Below are 20,027 nucleotides of genomic sequence, written 5' to 3'. Positions count from 1 at the left end.
CCATTGCAGAGAAACTAAATGAATTTTTTGCATCTGTCTTCACGGTTGAGGATGTGAGGGAGATTCCCAAACCTGAGCCATTCTTTTTAGATGACAAATCTGAGGAACTGCCCCAGACTGAAGTGTCATTAGAGGAGGTTTTGGAACAAACTGATAAAGTAAACAACAAGAAGTCACCAGGACCAGATGGTATTCACACAAGAGTTCTGAAGGAACTCAAATGTGAAATTGCAAAACAACTAACTGTGGTATGTAACCTATCACTCAAATCAGCTTCTGTACCAGGTGACTGAAGGATAGCTAATGTGACACAATTAAAAAAAAAAACACCACAAGAAGACTCCAGAGGCGATCCTGGCAATTAAAAGCTGGTAAACCTAACTTCAGTACCAGGCAAATTGATTGAAACTATAGTCAAGAACAGAATTATCAGACACACAATAATCCACGAACTATTGTTGGGGATGAGTCTACACGGTTTTTGTAAGGGGAAATCATGCCTCACCAATCTATTAGAATTCTTGGAGGGGGTCAACAAGCATGTGGACAAGGGTGATCGAGTGGATATAGTGTACTTAGATTTTCAGAAAGCCTTTGACAAGGTCCCTTAAGCAAAGTAAACTATCATGGGAAAAGAGGGAAGGCCCTCTCATGGATCAGTAACTGGTTAAAAGAGAGTAAACAAAGGGTAGGAACAAATGGTCAGTTTTCAGAATGGAGAAAGGTAAATAGTGGTGTCCGCCAGGGATCTGTACTGAGACCAGTACAGTTCAACATATTCATAAATGATCTAGAAAAAGGGGTAAACAGTGAGGTGGCCAGATTTGCAGATACTCAAGATAGTTAAATCCAAAGCAGACTGTGAAGGGTCACAAAGGAATCTCACAAAACTGGGTGACTGGGCAACAAAATGGCAGATGAAACTAAATGTTCATAAATGCAAAGTATTGCACATTGGAAAACATAATCCCAACTGTACATATAAAATGATGGAGTCTAAATTAACTGTTACCACTCAAGAAAGAGATATTGGAGTCATTGTGGATAGTTCTCTGAAAACATCCACTCAATGTGCAGCAGCAGTCAAAAAAGCTAACAATGTTGGGAATCATTAGGAAAGGGTTAGATAATAAGACAGAAAATATCATATTGCCTCTAGATAAATCCATGGTATGCCCACATGTTGAATACTGCATGTAGATGTGATTGCCCCATCTCAAAAAAGATACACTGGAACTAGAAAAGGTACAGAAAAGGGAAACAAAAATTATTAGGGGTACGGAACAGCTTCCATATGAGTAGAGATTGAAAAGACTGGGACTTTTCAGCTGAGAAAAGAGATGACTAAGGAGGAATATGATAGAGGTCTATAAAATCATGACTGGTATAGAGAAAGTAACTAACTAACTTGTGGAACTCCTTGCCTGAGGAGGTTGTGAAGGCTAGGACTATAACAGGGTTTAAAAGAGAACTGGATAAATTCACAGAGGTTAAGTCCATTAATGGCTACTAGCCAGGATGGGTAAGGAATGGTGTCCCTAGCCTCTGTTTGTCAGAGGGTGGTGATGGACTGCAGGAGAGAGATCACTTGATCATTACCTGTTAGGTTCACTCCCTCTGGGGCACCTGCCATTGGCCACTGTTGGAAGACAGGATACTGGGCTGGATGGACCTTTGGTCTGACCCAGTATGGCCATTCTTATGTTCTTAGGAAATGTTAATTACTCATTCTCATGACACAAGAACTAGGGGCCCCCAAATGAAATGAAGAGGCAGCAGATTTAAAACAACCAAAAGGAAGTAAGTATTTCTTCACACAACGCACAATCAACCTGTGGAACTCTTTGCCAGAGGATGCTGTGAAGGCCAAGACTATAACAGAGTTCAAAAAAGAACTAGGTAAGTTTATGAAGGATTGGTCAATCAACGGCTATTAGCCAGGATGGGCAGGGATGCAAAACCATGCTCTGAAGTGTCCCTAGCCTCTCTTTGCCAGAAGCTGGGAATAGGCAACAGGGGATGGATCACTTGATGATTACCTGTTCTGTTCATTCCCTCTGAAGCATCTGACACTGGCCACTGTTAGAAGACAGGATATTGGGCAAGATGGACCATTTGCCTGATCCAGTATGGCCGTTCTTAGTGTACTGACGGAAGAAGAGGCAAGTTGGGAGATGATTGATTGGTGAGAGAAACCATTTTGAACAAAGCCTGCAGCTTGTTACATTTGACATGTACTTTTAGAGGTGTTTTCACTTTTATTTGCTTGTAACACTTTCTAACTTTGTTCCTTTTACTTAGCAACACTTAAGTCCTATTGTTAATACATTTATTTATTTTCATGATGAACTAACTCTGTGCGCTGTTTAGATAATAATCTGTGATGCAGTTTGTCTCTTTACAGGTGCAACAAACATTTCTCAAAGCTGTCCAGGAGAAGGCTAGACACTTTAGGGCAGTGGTTTTCAAACTTTTTTTCTGGGGACCCAGTTGAAGAAAATTGTTGATACCTGCGACCCAATGGAGCTGGGGATGAGGGGCTCCAGGTTTGGGGGTGCTCAGGGCTGGGGTCGGGGATTAGGGGTTTGGGGTGCAGGAGGGGCTCCGGCTTTGGGGGTGGCTCAGGGCTGGGGAAGGGGGTTGGGGTGTGGAAAGAGGTCAGGTCTGGGGGTGCAGGCTCTGGGCTGGGGTCTGGGATGATGGGTTTGGGTGCAGGAGGCACTCCAGGTTTGGGGGGGGCTCAGGGCTGGGGTAGAGGTTCAGAAGAGGGTCAGGGCTCTGGGCTGGGGGTGCAGGCTCTGATCCCAATCGGCAGTGCTGACCAGAGCCGCTAGAGTCCCTGGGTGCTGAACAAGGCGACCCAGTGACTTACACACTGCGACCCAGTACTGGGTGGCGACACAAACTTTAAAAAATACTGGTTTAGGCCACACAATTTTGGGGAAATTCAGGACTGGGAATGTGTTGGAATCATCCGGCTCGTTGTAACCCAGGCTGGTGGAAGCCAAAGTGAGGTTGTAGACAGGCTGTTGGGATCGGAACTGCTGAACCAGGGCTATGTAAGCACACAGAGGCTCAGGGTGTGACCCACATGCTTCTAGGCTTGTTGTAAGTGGCCCAGGTTGGGAGCTACAGCAACAGAGCATTGTGAGGCTCCCAGAGTTATGGGTAAGTAGTGACAACCCCCCACTGGTCCTGGATTGCACCCCTGAACCCTGACCAGACTGTCACAGTCACTTCCTGCAGTGATGAGTACCCTAGAAATATTTACTACAAAGGTCCTTTTTTCCTTCTTCTGTCAGGATATGGAATTATTTTGTACTTGCACCATACTACATTAAATGAAACTTCAAATTCACCTGCCTGAGGATATGAAATGCAATTCCATCATGTTTCTGAGGATAATGTACACAAGTTAGACAAAGCAATAGGATTCATGAGGAGAAACTCCTAAGAGAATTATTTCAATTAATTCTTAATTAAGAGGCAGTAATATGAATAGAGCTAGGTAAACAATTCTCAGATGATCACTTATTCAAATGTACTCTTCTCTTTGTGATACACACAAATAACTCACGATTTTTTACCAATGTGTTCACTATTTGCACTTGTTCAATGAATTGCTTAAACTAAGCTTTGTTAGCCTATGGGTTATTCACAAACTGTCAGTTACAAGTATTTGATATTCATACTGCACAATTGGCCCACTTATGACACAGTTTCAGCTCACTAATTGACTGATGCACTTTCTTGAACAGGAGGGAAATCAAAAAGAGAATTTGGGGTAGTCATGAGAGCACTTCCAACGTGAATACTCACTTGAGTGTTTCATGAAACTTCTTTCTGCAAACATTCTTGTGAATAATAAAAAAGGATTCACCAAGAAGGGGTCAAATAAAAGCAAAACAAATTGGAGGGGTCAGTTATATAACAATTCCTGATTTTGCCCAACTGTAAACACAAGTGGAATGTACCCTTTTCCCACCCAGGATGTAGATTTCTAACTATTAAAAAGATCACCATGGACTGAAGTTTGCAATTCAGGTGTGCAGTTATGCCAACTTGAAAGACATTTGCTTTTTTTAAGAGAATAACCTTCTCCCCCCATCCTCCCACCAAGATTAGTTTCTGACTTTTTTTTTAAGTTGGCCTTCGAAAGCAAAGTGAACAAGAGTCTAAAAACATGAAGTGGGAAATTCTATGTGGAAAAACAAACAAAAGTGACCTAGATAGCAAAACCAAGCCTGCAGTAACTTGAAAACTAGCACTGGTGAATGGTTTTTAACATAATGACAATAGACTGGAAGAGCTGCTCCATTCTCCCATGTACAAAATGAGTAGTTTAAGATTACTTTATTCAGCGCCAAGATAGTCAATTAATCACATGCCCACTCAAGAGTCCAGTTTTGCAGATTAATACAGATATTACAACATTTGATTGGGGGATTTTAAGAAAAAACACTGACATACACATGCAAATATTCTTATGTAATTACAGTGGGACAGATCCTGCAAACACATGCGCAACCTTACATGGCTGAGTTCAACAAAAACACACGAGTGAGTAATTTTATTCAGATAGGTAGAAGTGTTTCAATGTCCTGGCTTCCTTTATGAATTCCATGGCAAAACTATGTTAATGTAGAGTTGAGGGGGTTGGTGGTATGTCATTTCCTTGCAGAAAGCTGAGTTGAACTAAACTCAAACGTCTGAAAACTAGGAAACTCGGAGTTTAGGTTGCCCATGCCCATGCCACCTTAACTCTGCCCTCTTTCAGCAATGTCCCAATATGCCCCATTAACACAAAACCTTTACTCTGCCGGCCTCACTACTGCTGAAATGTAGAAGCTCTTCACCTCTTTTTACAGCCCATTCACGCTCACCCACAGAAATGCCATCTAACATTATTAAAGGACAAAAGGAAAAGAAAATGGTTGGCAGAGTAAAAGGTATGTATGTTAACAGGGTGTATTGGGGCACTGCTGAAAGGGGCAAAGTTAAAACTGCATAGGCAACCTTAACTGCTCATTTCCTGCTTTTCAGAAGTGTGAGTTTTGCTCAACTAAACATTCACAATGGGATGACACACACACCAACCAACCTCAACTCTGCGGTAATGTAATTTTTTGCCGTTGAATTTCCTAGAGTTATTTTTAAATAGGAGAAATATGTTGTTGGTAGGAATTAGTAATACTTCCAGACTGCTGTCTACGCAAGTAAAGAAGTGAACATGTTCTTAAACACTGTTCCCAATTTCAGTCCCCCAAAGATTCAGTGGGCACCGTGCACTACCTTGAGTAAAACTTGAAAAATTGCGACCTTTTTGACCCACGTAACAACAATAGTTTGACCTCCGGCTCTGTGCAAGAAGAACCCACCTAGAAACTATTTTTAAAATGGATATTTTGGGGGACTTATATCTCCACAACTCCTAGCCCAATTTTGGGTCACTAACCCTGCGCTGCCCCCTCCTGAGACAAACCACATTTCAAAGGAATCCAACTAAGCATGTTGATTTTAGAGGACTTAGAAAGGTCAATCTTTAAACATAAGTTGTGATGCAACCTCTACTATCTTGGTGCTGCCATTCGACTATTATTTGGGACCCCAATCTGGTGAAGTGAATTTTGGAGTGACATTTTCAATTTCATATCAACATGCTGACTTTTTAACTTGCAGCAACTTCTTGACATTATTAGTTTGTTCTCTGTTTATACAACGTCTACCACAACGGGGTCCTGGTCCATGACTCTGGCTCGTAGGTGCTATAAGAATACTGCTACTATTAACAGTCACCCACTGATATGCTGGAGCCACTGAGTCTGTTCCCTTGCTTTGACTTTGCTCTGAGGACCAGCAGATGACAGGAATGCACCTGAGCAAAATGCTCAGCTAGGATTGGGAACGTTATGACAGAGGAGTAAGGAGGATAGCTGTAACATTGTGTATTTCTCAACCACAGTCTTTGAGCAAAAGAGGGGCGTCAACATTCAGCTAATCTTCATATAAATATCAGGCTCCAAGATGTGTGTGAGGGACAGTTAATTATCTTGTTCATAAGTTAATCAAATTGTTTTTGCCATTTAGAGTTCTATTTTCCTGAACAAAATGAGCATTTTGCAAACGCAACAAGGAGTCCGGTGCCATCGGACTCCTTGTTGTTTTTGTGGATACAGACTAACACAGCTACCCCTTGATACTTGACATTTTGCAAACGGTTTGGTAAAGAACCATTTCCTTTTCCCAAATGGTAGCGAACACATCAGTTTACAGGGATCACTCAAGAATACCTTTTACATGAAATATTATCAAGGGAAATGAATATTCTGCCTCTTCCTCTAACAAATATGGGCTCAACTCAGAAGAATGAAATGCTTTCAAACGTAAGTTCTGCTGATCCCCCAAGATATACAGACATGCTAAGTTACACATAAATATTGTATTTGTTTCTATAAAGAAAAGGAGATGAAGAAATTTACATTTTCGTTTTCTTCATAAACAGGTCACATATTAAAATTAATTTGTATGGGACAGTGCTAAGGTCTGCACAAATAAACACGCACAAAAATAGCTTCAGTGCTTAGTATTTTCAGGCATGTCCTACAGAGAAAGTAATGGCAATCCCCTTTTCCTAACGTGGCTAGTCACAAGCATGGACATTCTGTCTTTCAAGTGTTATAGCTCACTTGCATATTCAGGTTAAATTATGCAATACATTGAACTTTGGGATACCATAACGTGAGAAAGGGGAGTGTGCTGCTGTATGTGTCTCATATACTAAACACCTTTTCTATTTCTCCACATCCTCTTTGACTGGACTCTGATCTTAAAACTACCAACTCCGCCCAGCATTTTGCCAGCTTGTTTTTATCAGCACACCAGTTAACTCTGTGCCTGTTGCTGTCTCTGAAAACCTTCACACTTGCAGAAGCTCCTGTGGGAAATGTATTACCAGCAGATAGGCATCTGAAGGCGTGTCCCACTAGCATGGCCACACCTCACCGTGTGCATTTCAAATATGCAACAGAACTTTAGCTGATCTCTCCATCTTCATGGTACTGTGACAAAGGTTATGAAAAGACAAACAACAATGACAATGTACTTATACAGCCTCCCATCCCAGTACTAACTGAAACTTTCCTTCGATTCTGAACATCCAGCTGTTCACAACAGAATTTTCTGTCTGCCAACTCTTTTCTTCCCCACTGGAGTTCAGGAAATTCACAATAGCAAAAGGAGTATTTATAGGCCACAATTATTTTTGTTTCCAGAGTCAGCTTTTTAAAACCTGGTTTTAGTGGCTGACTTCAAAGCAAAGCTCCCAATACAAAGTACTTAGCCCTATCACATACATACCAATTCCTTTAATAAGGTGGCAGTTGGGAAGTTCCACTGGTTCCAGCTCTCTGGAGCCATTCAGTTTACGTCTGCAAGAGGAAATAATGAAGTTTAGTGTAACAGATCAAAGAGAGTTTTACAAACTGAAACGGTGTTGACTGATATATCCTGGCTAGCATATAAATAGATTTCATAATATTATGTATTATCTGCACCATATACACAAGTATGCAGTAAGTACAAATATTGTAACATTGATACAGCTTAAACTGATCTATACCATAATCCTTTTCACTTATGCTAAGTATCCCATAACGCCTTGCACTTATTGAAGCAGGCATTTGGCACAAGGACATAGGAAACTTGTCAAAATCAAGATACATTCATTCTAAGTCTTAGTACAAGCTAGGGAGGTACCTTCACGGACCAGTAACTGGAATGTGAGTATCTAAAACAAAGATAAGGAAGGAACATGGGAACTGGGACAAACTGATGGTTTGGGTTTTAGTAACGTATAAAGGGATGTGCAACTTGTAAAATCATACAAATAATACCAGCTGAAATGTGTACCTTGGGGAGCACACTTTCTGCATAAGGTGAATATAACATCGCTGCAGGAGACTGCTCTTTGGAGACTGGTATCGTACAGAACTTTTTTTCTGTACCATATTAATAAACCTGACTGACATTGGTTACATGGTCTCTTGAATATATTTCATAATGTACCAAAGCGTGGACAAGCAATTGCCTATACAATTTATCAACAGGCTAATGCTCAAAAGGTCCCCACTTACCTTTACTTTAGCTATAGAACCAGCCATTTCTCAGTAAAATGCTAATGCTAAAATATAAAATAAGCATCAGAGTGATCTTCATATATTAATCTGTATAACTGCCAGATCCAAACATTCAAAAATCATGAGTCAGATTTCAAAAAAAAAAAATCACCCACAATCATGGGATATTTATAAATAATAATTCTGGAGCTTTTGTTAATCTCCTATTTGTTAGCTTTTAGAGTACGCCCACATCATGTTTTCAAGCTTCTCTCTGAAATGATGATGGCTAGACACTTTCATTAAAAAGTACCGTTATCTGAAATTCTCACATAACTCAATGACTCCAGGAGCTGGGACTTTAGAAAGTCATCCATTATTGTGGCATAAAACGGAAAGCATTGGGAACACTGTATAGACTGAGCAAATATAACTTTAAAAATAATTGTTGTAAACTTTGATGTCCAGAAGTTAAGCAACTCTAGCTAGATGGGTTTTGTAAAGTTACACTTTATGCCTAAATTACAATACTCTAGATACCAGGGTCCCACATAGGGCCTAACGCACTAAGTCACTATTTCAGAAAGAAGGGTCACCTTCTTTCCCCCCAGTCCAATTACTATTTTGGGGGTCCGTTAATTCCATCCTACCCTATCACTCCTATTGTTTTCCAATGCCGAAGTATTTTTAGGGGCAGCACTCCCTGTTGGTGAATGACAGGAGGTACTGTTCTTGGTACAGCATGTTTGGTCTACGACTGTTTTGTTTCCTCCTGTGGTCTCTGACCTCCCCCTTCCCGCTACTCTTACCCCTCCCCAATACTTATAGCATCAGACACTGTGGGCCAGATGTCAGACGAAAGGCCAAGTGATAAGAAATAACACGGTATCTGTAGAACAGACTGACCCAGTCTCCTGGTACGCCAGGGAGATTCCCATTTACAAGCAAAAAACCTCCCAACTCCTGATTTAATAATGTTATCTCCTGCAACAGCAATACTGCCTCTCCTGCTCGGCTCCAGCCACTCCAAACCCTTTCCAGGTGTCTATTACTTTAGGCTGGGAGGGGGAAGCGGAGGGACAGATATACTCCATGTTCTATTTGTTAGGCGTCAGTGTGTGTGCGCAGCCCATGCAGCTAGTCCCCGCCCCCAGCAGCAGCCGTAGGGTTGTCAGCTTTCTAATCGCACAAAACTGAACATCCTTGCCTCGCCCTCTGCCCCACCCCTTCTGAGGCCCCACTTCTGCTCCGCCCCTTCCCTGAGGCCCCGCCTCCACTCACTCCATCCCCTCTCTCTCTATCGCTCACTCTCCCCCACCCTCACCTCACTTTCACCGGGCTGGGCCAAGGGGTTGGAATGTGGGAGAGGGTGAGGGCTCCAACAGGGGGTGGAGGCAGAAATGAGGGGTTCATGGTGCAGGAGGGGGTTCCGACCTGGGGTAGGAGGTTGGAGCATGGGAGGGGATTCGGGCTCTGGGCAGCGCTCACCTCAGAAGGCTCCCGAAGTGGCCAGCATGTCCAGCTCCTAAGCAGACGGGGAGGGGGTTCTGCGCGCTGCTCACGCCCGTAGGCACCACCCCTACAGCTCCCACTGGCCACATTTCCTGGCCATGGGACCTGCGGAGCCAGCGCTCAGGGCAGGAGCAGTGTGCAGAGCCCCCGTGGCCACCCCTGCGCCTAGGAGCCGAACATGCTGCCACTTCCAGGAGCTGCTTGGAGCCAGGCAGGCAGGGAGCCTGCCAGCCCTGCTGCGCTGCCAAAAGGACTTTTAAGAGCCCAGTCAGCAGTGTTGACCGGAGCTGCCAGGGTCCCTTTTCACCTGGGCGTCCTGGTCAAAAACCAGACCACTGGCAACCCTAAGCAGCCCGCAGCTGCGGATATGCCCTGGCCAATCAAGCTGTCTCACTCATGTTCTCCTGCAGGAGGGGGATGTTGATGGCCTCCAAGAAGGTGCTGTGGCCACCATGCACAGTCAGCAGCTTCAGGGAGGTGAGTGTCACATGCTCCTGTCCCACCACAAATCTCCCTAAAACTAGTTTCAGAACGTTGGTCAGCAGGTGGCAGGTGGATATTAGTGGTGAGAAAGCTTCATCTCTCATTTCTCCCCCACCCCCACCTCCCGTTGTAAGAAACAGATTGACACTGAATGAAATGCACCCTACTGGGACTGGTGTGTTTCAAGGGGTGTGTTTCCAACCCCCACATTCAAATGTCTTGGAGTAGGAGCACAGTGTCAAATAAATGTTTCAGAATGTTTCTCTTTTTAAAGAAAATTATTGCACTAACATTTCTGTCTCCTTCCCCCCTCCAATTAAAGCTGAGAATGTAGGTGACCAAGAGTCAGGAATTTCAAGAATCAAAGACCATAGAATATCAGGGTTGGAAGGGACTTCAGGAGGTCATATAGTCCAAACCTCTGCTCAAAGCAGGGCCAATCCCCAGGCAGGTTTTTGCCCCAAACTGCCCCTCAAGGACTGAACTCACAACACTGGGTTTAGCAGGCCAATGCTCAAACCACTGAGCTATAGCAACAGCTGCCTGCAATGCACTTCTACCTCAAGGCATATATTTAACTGCAGGATCATTTCAAGACACTAGAAGACAGCCACATAGTTGAGTTAGCATTAACATTGCCAACTTTCTGATTGCCAAACACTGAACACTCTTGCCCCACCCCCCGCCACAAGGCCCCGCCCTCCACTCACACCATGCTCCCTCCCTCCGTCTCTTGCTCTCCCCCACCCTCACTCATTTTCACTGTGCTGGCACAGGGGGTGACGGCTCCAGCTGTGGGTGCAGGCTCTGGGGCGTGGGCTGGTGTGACATTCCCCTGGTGTTATCCGGACCAGTGATCTGCTAGGTCACTCCAGTCCTTGACTCTGGGAGCCAGCCTTACCCTGCTCTGCTGTGAGAACCCCCACTCCTGGGCTGTTCACGCACAGCCTCTGGCATGTAACCTGCTCCTGGGGTTGTGCAATTGAATGACACTAGCCAATATCTCCGGTCCCAGACCCAACCCTAGGAACCTCCATCTTGCAGTGTCCAGTTATGCCTGCCGGACGCTGTAAACTTATATGAGTTTGTCAATTTAACAAAGAAATTGATATGTAGGCTTGTTATTCCATCCATGAAGACACTGGTACCGTGCCAATAGAGGCCTTATGCTATTTGGGGATGTGGTTTAACTTGGCTGACAGAGAATCAGGATGTTAGCAGTAGGACTCAAAATTGCCCATGGGTGCACATACAGATGTGATAAAATAAGGCAAGTGTTACCAGCATAACTGTGTAGTGTAGGCCTGGCTTTGGTATGTAGCTAGTTACTGGGAGCTGTATACAGTACAATAATACCCCACAATCTATTTTCGCATTGTCCTTCTGCTCAAGAAAACCGTTGCAAATAGCTAGTGAATCTGAGACATTTCTTTGCTGCATTACCTTTTCCTTCAGCCACAGTCCCACAAGGACTCGCCGAGAATGACCGCTCTGGTCACAATTCTAAAATCAGTTGTTCAGGGGTCACAGTGACCAGAAGCCTGACGTCCTTTAAACTACCCGCTGTGTTCCTCCTACTAGCTTACCTCTATAAGCATAGGGGTCTGGCTCCATGTAAAGCTACAGGTAAGCTTTGCACTGCTGTCTTGTCTAGAAAAGAAGGCCTAGATTTCCTTGCCCTGTGGGGAGGTGTGGTGCAAGCCCAGCTGCGGAATAACCGCAGGAATATAGAGGTCTATTCCGCCATTACAGAGAAGATGCTGAAGCTGGGGTAGAAAAAGGTGATGAGCAGAAATGCCGGGTCATGGGGAAGGGAGGCCAACAGAAGAGCTGGGGCTAGCCCCTAATACTTGCTGCTTCTATGCAATTCTGGCAGGGACCCCATCAGCAATCTGTAAGTAAGAGTGGACACATCATGAGACCCAGAGGAAGGAGCCCCAGTAGTGCAGCAATGACAAGAGTGTTGGGAAGGGAGATGAGGAGGATACAGACCCCGCAGAGAGCCAGCTCTTCAGGAGACTAATGGACCCCACCCAGACACAGAATCCATTAAGGACAGGTAAGGGAACTCAGGGAACTATATTAAAGCATAATTTTCTCTCTTTACTTTCTTCGTGGGCCCCAAATCACCTCCACTCCCTTTCAAAATGGCAGCCGAATGTGCACAGTCAGAGAATAAAAGAATTCCCTTTTGAAGTAGCCAGAGCCAGTTTATTTTTAAAATGTGCCGGCAGCAAAATAAGAAACTATCGCAGCCATTTAGTAGCCAGCAGCTTTTGGTAGCAAGATAAAATATCCATCACCATAAATCCATTAAATGCAAACCTAAACAGATATATTCTGAAGCGATACCAGAGCATCAGAAAATGTCAAAAACCTTGCAAGCACTTCAGTAATTAGTCAGGCAGACTATGGTAGAACCTCAGAGTTACAAACTTTGGGAATGGAGTTTGTTCGTAACACTGAAATGTTTGTAACTCTCAACAAAACGTTTTGGTTGTTCTTTCAAAAGTTTACAACTGAACATTGACTTAATACAGCTTTGAAACTTTACTAGGCAGAAGAAAAATGCTGCTTTTAACCATCTTAATTTACATGAAATAAGCACAGAAACGATTTCCTTACCTTATCAAATCTTTTTTTTAAAAAAACTTTCCCCTTTTTCCCCCCAGTAGTTTGCATTTAACACAGTGCTGTATTCGCGCATGTGTGTGTGTCTCTGCTGCTGCTTGATTGCGTACTTCTGGTTCCAAAGAGGTGTGTGGTTCACTGGTCAGTTCATAACTCTGGTGTTTGTAACTCAGATTCTACTGTACATGATTTTTATGTAAACATTGCGAATGGCAGTGCTTTGGTTTTCCAGTCCTAGAGTCTTTGTTCAAAACGTGTATGCTGTGCTTTGATTCAGAGGTAGGAAGTGGTAGAGATGGTGCTGGTGGCTCAGGGAGGGTGATTTTGCTTTGGCTTGCAGAGGTAGGCAATGGCAAGAACCTTCTCCTCTCATGGGGGGTTTGGACGATACGGGCATGAATTTACCTTGTGTCTCTGGAACAATCTCGCCAAGTATTTTCGAGCAGATGCTCTTTACTCGTTTCCTGGCCATTTCTAGGAAGCGTGGTCTTGTTCTTTCTGTCACACTAGGACACCTTCTGTGAACCATCACCAACTGGCAGCATATGGGCTACGGCGACTTTAAGCCTCCTTGAGCAGCTGTCTACCCTGGGGGCCCTTGCCAGCCTTAGGAGTGATATCACCCATGATCACCACTGCCTGTAATCAAGTTAGCAATATTTACTGCACTATCCCTACACTTATTGCCCAGGACACTCAACAGTCCTTGCGCCCCCAGCGGCAGGCTTTGAACAGCACTCTTATGCACTCACTATGCTGGGAGCTGCTGAGCAGTCCTGAACCAAACCCGACCCTCTGCATATTTTTATGTAAATCTTTGTCTCAAAACTCCCTACGCTTTTTTCACATTGCTTTTCCTTTCTGTACTGTCTTTAAATAACAAGACAGACGTTGTTAGATTTATCAGTGGCCTTGGCTTGGGCATCCTTGAGAGGCGCAGCCTCGACTCCTGCTGAAAGACTGACCTTGCCCAGGAAGGAAAGAAAAAAGGACCAGGGAGGACATGTTCTCTGAGCTCCTCCATTACTCAGAGCCCCATGCATGAGAGAATAGAGATTCAAGTAAATCCCTGGATTCCCTTTATGCTGGAGGAAGGACCTAGAGGTGCATTGAGAAGGACCAAGAGATGCCTCAAGATGTGCACAAAAACATCATGCAGCTCTACACGCAGACGCAGCTGTTACAAAACATAATGGAGCGAAATGCCCAACGACTTCCACCCCAGCAGCCATTGTATTGCATGAACAATTCTACGTTCCAGGGACTATCCATCCCCTACACTCTCAAGGCACCGGCATCGCCTGCAGCAATGCCTGTCCATATTGCCCAGTGCCAGTGACAACTGAGAACTGCACAGTAAAACTGAGTTTTGTGAAAGTCATGCTTTATTTACTGTTTCTTACAAAGCAAAACATGTGACTGCCCAAGTCAGCACCACTATTTCCAGACTCATAGCAAGTGTTTACATATCATTTAACATTCATACACAAGCACAGAGTGATAGATGTGGCAATTTCCTGTAATAAACTTAATAAGGTTTTTCAAGGGTAAGTGTCTTTGGAATCTGTTGTATTAAATGCAAAGATGATGTATTACTGTGGGCTGGGATTGCATGTCATCTCTCTAGGGATAGATGGGATGGGCCAGATAAGAATGAATTTTGGGACAAACAGTGTCAAGTGTTTGTCTGAGAAATCTCTAGAGGGAGGTGAATACAAATTCCCTACTTCCAGTTACGCAAAAACTCAATCTTTTGAAGCTATGCCCTGAGGAAAGGACCATTGTCTGCTGATAATCTGTTCTCAGAGTCTCAAGATCAAAGGCACAAGCTGTAGAAGGGAAAGACTAAAGACTAATCCATGCATGGGTGGGCCAGTTCTGAGTTGAGGCTGTTATGAACTTGTAGCCACAGAAAAACTCCTTAATGGGGTTTGAAGAATTGACTCTTACCAGAGCCCTCCTTGGAGTTGGGAGGTGATCTCTAGTAAACTTATTAGCATGTGTGTAACTTCTATTGTTTTCTCTTAAAGTGAAACCATTACAGAATAAACATACATGGTTAGAGAGGGCTGTGTGGTAACTTATAACTGCTGGCAACTACACTGCTTATAGCTTCTGGAGAGAAAGCAAAGCTCAGAAGCAGGCCTTTCAGGCAGCCTGGCTTGCTGGGAATATCAAAGCGTAGGCAGAGAGCTGCCTGGAAAAACCTTGGTCAGGAAAGTGAGAGATGCGAGTCTCTGCCCCAGGGGGGAGATGGCTGATAAGTTGGGAGCCTACCTAGAGTGGTAGCCCTTGATAGACCATGGAGGGGGAATACAGGTGCAGTTGCCCAGAACGGTGACACCTAGTCATGAGGCATTTCCAGCATCCTTTCAATCAAACGCACATTCAACAGTCATCCTGCACCTGCTCAGGTGGGAGTTAAATCTTTCCTTGCTGCCATCCAGGGCTTCGTCAGCCAAGGAAACAAAGGCTAGGGGAGATCCCCGAGAATCACTGTTGGCATTTCACCCCCACCAACATGTATGCGCCAGTCTGAGAAAAGTGTCCCTGATTGTGACTTTCAAAAATAGTCCAGTATTTTTGAAGATGTGAGCGTCAAGCTCCTTCCCTGATCAGCCAATGTTAATGCTAATTGATATGATAATATCCTTGAAGCCCAGGTGGCAAACTTCATGTGCCAGGCCATGTCAACACTAAAGTTTTGCCAGCATTTTTTCTAGTATACAGCTGTTGACATTAGTGTCGCTAGAACATGTGAAAGCTTTGCTGCCTTTGCTGATGCCATATATCCTCCGTGCAAGAGATTGCGTCAGCAAAACCCACAGTGCAGGAAGGATAGGCATCCACCAATGAAATGTCCACCCGTGATCCACCAATGCTTGCATGAACACAGAAAAGTACCCCTTTCTGTTTATGTACTCAGAAGAAAGCTGGTGGGAGGCGCAAAATCAGGAAGTGTGTCCCATATATTGCCCCGTCTCCCCTGTTTGGGAAGCCCATTCCATCAAATTCCTCTATTATTTCCTGCACATTGCCCAGAGGCACAATCCTGTGCAGCAGGATATACTTAATGGATTTTCCCCCACCCCATACCATAGATTTTCCAACACCAAGGTGATTGACTACTAACTAATAGCAGCCCAGAATTGCAAGCCTCCAGAGCACAATCACCACTCATGTCTCCATTCTCAATGCAGCACCCATTCTAGTATCCCTGAACTGGAGGACTGGGGAAGCGTGGCACTCACCTCCAGGAACATGGCCTTCTGTGTCCAAAAGTGCTCTGGCCACTGCTGATCATCCAGATTTACATCATTATCCAATCCCACCACTTGGTTCTCATTTCACAGGTACAGATGCACTTCTCCACTGTTTGTAACTGGTCAGTGAATGCCTAAAGCAACTGGGACTGTCATTCTCATTTTTGCTGCTGTAGGACTACTAGTGGTGCTAGTTGAAGTTCAGAATACAGAAGAATTACTCACTCAGTCTCTAAAACAATGAAAATTCCGCTGATCTCTTCAGCATCTATGCTTCTCCCAGCGAGATAGCAGAGAAATTGAAAAGCAAAGAGAAGACCAGATGGTATTTTAATAACAGTGTGAAAAAAAGATTATGTGATGGAACAAAGAGAATTGTGGCAACGTTACCCCAAGTTGCCACAATTCCCTGAGAATGCTGGTATCCCACAACGCACTGCAAAAACACCCCACAAGAAAATGAGACAAACGATGGTGTGGTGGATGCATATCCTTCCTGCACTGTGGGTTTTGCTGACGCAATCTCTCGCACGGAGGATACATGGCATCAGCAAAGGCAGCAAAGCTTTCACATGTTCTTGCGACACTAATGTCAACAGCTGTATACTAGAAAAAATGCTGGCAAAACTTTAGTGTTGACATGGCCTGGCACATGAAGTTTGCCACCTGGGCTTCAAGGATATTATCATTTCTACCAACATCTCAAAATTTATAACTGAGAAACTGATCCTCATCTCTTTAGGAAATTCACTTGGAAACGTCTCAAAAAAATAACGTTTGTACACACTCCCAGCCAACCCCTACCCCACCACTGCAACACAAAAAATGTGACACTGAACATCCTCATGTGACCAGCACAGTGTTTCTCCTGCTTTTAAAGAGTTTCTTGCTTGAGACCTATTTCTTCTACATCTGAGGAATACAAAAATGGTTTAAAAACAACAACAAAAATACAAAGCAATAGAAGCTTTTGAAGTACACTCTGCATCAAGCATTCAGGAGAAAGTTATCATCTGCCAGAAGTCAATGGAAGCTTTAGCATTTATTTCCATGGACATTGGATCAGGACCTTATTTATTATTATGAATTTTTTAAACTAAAACATAATAAGAACAAGAGGAAAATAAGTAGAGTGTCAATGCCTTTAACAATCACACATCTGAAAATACAGCAGTTCAGCTACATCAAGAATTGTTCTTTTAAGGAGTGGAGGCAAAAGTCCATGAATAGTGTGAATTCTTACTATCCTCAGACCCCACAGCAGAGATAGGATGTGAATAAGCTGCCTCCATTGCTGTAGATATTAGCAATACAGAATGACGCATAAACCAATTTAATACAAAATTAATCACTTTTCACCTCCAGGAATATTAGAAATTATGTTAAAAGTGTTTGAAAAAAGACAGAGATTGATAGGACCCTTTTCACTATCATATCACCAGACCACAATGTGCCAGAACTCGAGGGATTAATGTGAACAGAAGCAAAGCTATAGAGAACTTCTTAATTTTCATTTTCTTTTGGAGTGGGAAATGGGTGTGGAGAGATATCAAGAAAAAAAATCTCACTTTCCAATCTCCTCCTTCCAGTACATATTAGAGGAAACTAGACAGCACTCAACTCTTATCTGAAGTTGTACATTTCCAGTCACCAGGCAGTACTGCTGTATTAGCAAGGTTGCAATACAGCAGGCTTATAATGCAGCACATGCACACATCAGAAAAAAAGTAATAAAAATAGAATATTCACAAAGTGCTTTTAGTTTGATCTGTTTCTAGCATATAACTTTATTTTACCCGTTTTCAATATTATTTCAATCCTGCTTATTCAGCTTTTGACAGGGGCCTGCTACTTACTATGCTCTGAAACAGCTCACCCAAAAAATAAACTGGGAATGCTAGTACTTTATCAAGATCCCTATAATGTGAGGCATAACAGCAGCAGTTTTTTGTTGCCAATAAATTTCCCAATTAGTGCTCAGACTAGTGGTAGAACCAGCACTGAACTGAATTTCGTTCAAAACACAATACTTCTCTTAATACACTTGTACTGCACTCTACTCTGTACAAAAGTAAGTAGTAAAAAGTTTCTGTGTAATTAGCTACAATGTTAGATCTAAAATTTAAATCATTTATATGTTGTTCCTTTGATTTCTTGCAAATATTTTTACATCACTCATTATTACCAGGGTAATGACTCCACTGTCACCTAACAAAGTAATTTCACATTCACTTTTCTAGCCTAAAGCTACTAAAGTTACATGGTTATGTTTCCAGAGAAGCTACTTCTGTAATATTGTATTACTAGCCTTTGCTATATGAATTCTCTACTTCTAGGGTTTAATAGCTTTGATTCGTTTAGTATTCATCTCACTACTCAAAACAACTCCTCTGAAAGTTGAAATTGCCGTGTTCCCTTACTGGAAGTATATTGGTTCCAGTTCCAGATAGTACACAAACTGGTTTGCTAGTGGCTGTTTATTCACAAGTTCTGGCTAAAAAAAAAAAGTTCCTTATTTTTGCAATCTAAGTTATTTCGCAACACACATTTTTTTTAAATGACTGATTGATGAAATTGTATTTACCATCTTGACGGTGTGTCAACATACCCTCAGTCATTATGACCTCTGTTGGAAGAGGAAGTAAACAAAGCTATTCCCTTAAGGTTCATACTTCACGGACCCCATTAGCTCGGGTTAGCAAAGGATTTGACATATCCAGCTACGACATCACCCTACTGTAAATCTGATTTATCTGGGGCGAATATTTCTGAAGTTAGTTTCAAGCCTGGCTGACGACGACCAATGCAAAAGCAAACAAAGCAAGTGCTCCGATTGCATCTGGAGGATAACAGGGTAGTTTACATTAACCTCTCCCTTCCTCCGACAAATTCAGTGGCATTTCTATACGGGCAGGCTGCATGCCATGCTAGACAACGAGATGAACTGCAATCCCCTGGGAAGACAGACAGCCACTTTTTAAAACTGTGATGTAATCTCGGTTGCTCAGCGATCCAGGCTCCACAAAGCCAGGCTCTTCCGTCCTGCGCCGCTTTGCATTCAGCCTGAAGCCCGCGGGCAAGCTTTGCCAGCCGATGAGGGCACGGGAGGAATGCACAATCGAGCCTTCTCTTCGTGGCACTGCTGCTCTGCAAGCCCCGTGCAGAAGGGCAAGAACTCTGGGCGATAAGGACGTGCGGGACCAATGAGCTCCCACTAGACCGGAGTGACTTCTAATTCGCTTCCCCAGCCGGGGCCGTTCCATTTCAAGCGGCGACCGCTGGGCTGTTGAAACACCCCGCCCCCGCGAGGGAAGGAAAGCACGAGCTCGCCGGGCAGACCCCGGGGCTCCCCAGAGCTCGCCAGTCTCCCCAGGGGACCACGCTCCCGACGTGCCCCGGCTCGGGCCAGCTCCCTGAGGCGGGGCTGGAGCCACTTACCGAAACTCCACTAGCCTCTCCCCGAGGAGGGCGGCCAGGATCCCGGCCAGGGCGAGCAGCAGCACTTTCCCCATGGCGCTGCGCTGGAGGCCGGGCTGTGTCCCCTCACGAACCAGGCCGGGCGCGCCCGCCTTCGAGCGAGGGCTCCGAGCTCCGCCCCCGGCCGCTGATTGTCCCGTCCCGGCTGCGAGAGCCTCGGGCCGGGCCGCTAATGCGGGCAGGGACTCCGCCTCCCGCCACGCGCTCGCCCCGCCTCGCCCTGCGCCCCGGGAGCCTGGCCGGGGCTGGCAACGGGAGAGACACAAACTCCCCGAGCAGGAGAGAAGGGGCAGGGGACACTTCTGGCTCCAGCCTAGCGAACACCAGCCGCAGGAGAAAGACCCTGGGCTAGATTCACACAGGAACTTGGGGCAAGTCTGTGCTACAGAATTAATTCCACCTGGGTTAGGTCGACGTACAAGCCACTGCAGTAATTGAATCGATTTTACACGTGCACACTATGCTCCTGGTGTTGGCGATGTGCGTCCTCGCCAGGCGTGCTGGCACCCATTTAACTGTCAGTGTGGGGCATTATGGGACGGCTTCT

The 20,027-nt window shown here is 44.4% G+C and overlaps 1 protein-coding gene across 1 annotated transcript in view; it reads right to left on the bottom strand.

Annotated features, from left to right (window-relative positions):
• The window catches only part of LOC123363800 (serum paraoxonase/arylesterase 2-like), a 58,956-nt gene extending 39,323 nt beyond the window's left edge, over positions 1 to 19,633 (bottom strand). The window contains exons 1-2 of the mRNA XM_045005197.1: positions 19,442 to 19,633; positions 7,357 to 7,427 (exon numbers count right to left, since the gene is read on the bottom strand). Of these exons, the coding sequence (XP_044861132.1) occupies positions 7,357 to 7,427; positions 19,442 to 19,515 (145 nt within the window). The 5' untranslated portion in view covers positions 19,516 to 19,633. The remainder of the gene's footprint in view (positions 1 to 7,356; positions 7,428 to 19,441) is intronic.
• Between the last annotated feature and the right edge of the window lie 394 nt (positions 19,634 to 20,027).

Source organism: Mauremys mutica, chromosome 2 (genome assembly GCF_020497125.1).
Source record: "Mauremys mutica isolate MM-2020 ecotype Southern chromosome 2, ASM2049712v1, whole genome shotgun sequence".
In the NCBI taxonomy this organism is placed as follows: Eukaryota; Metazoa; Chordata; order Testudines; family Geoemydidae; genus Mauremys; species Mauremys mutica.
This window is presented reverse-complemented; position numbering and strand designations above follow the sequence as displayed.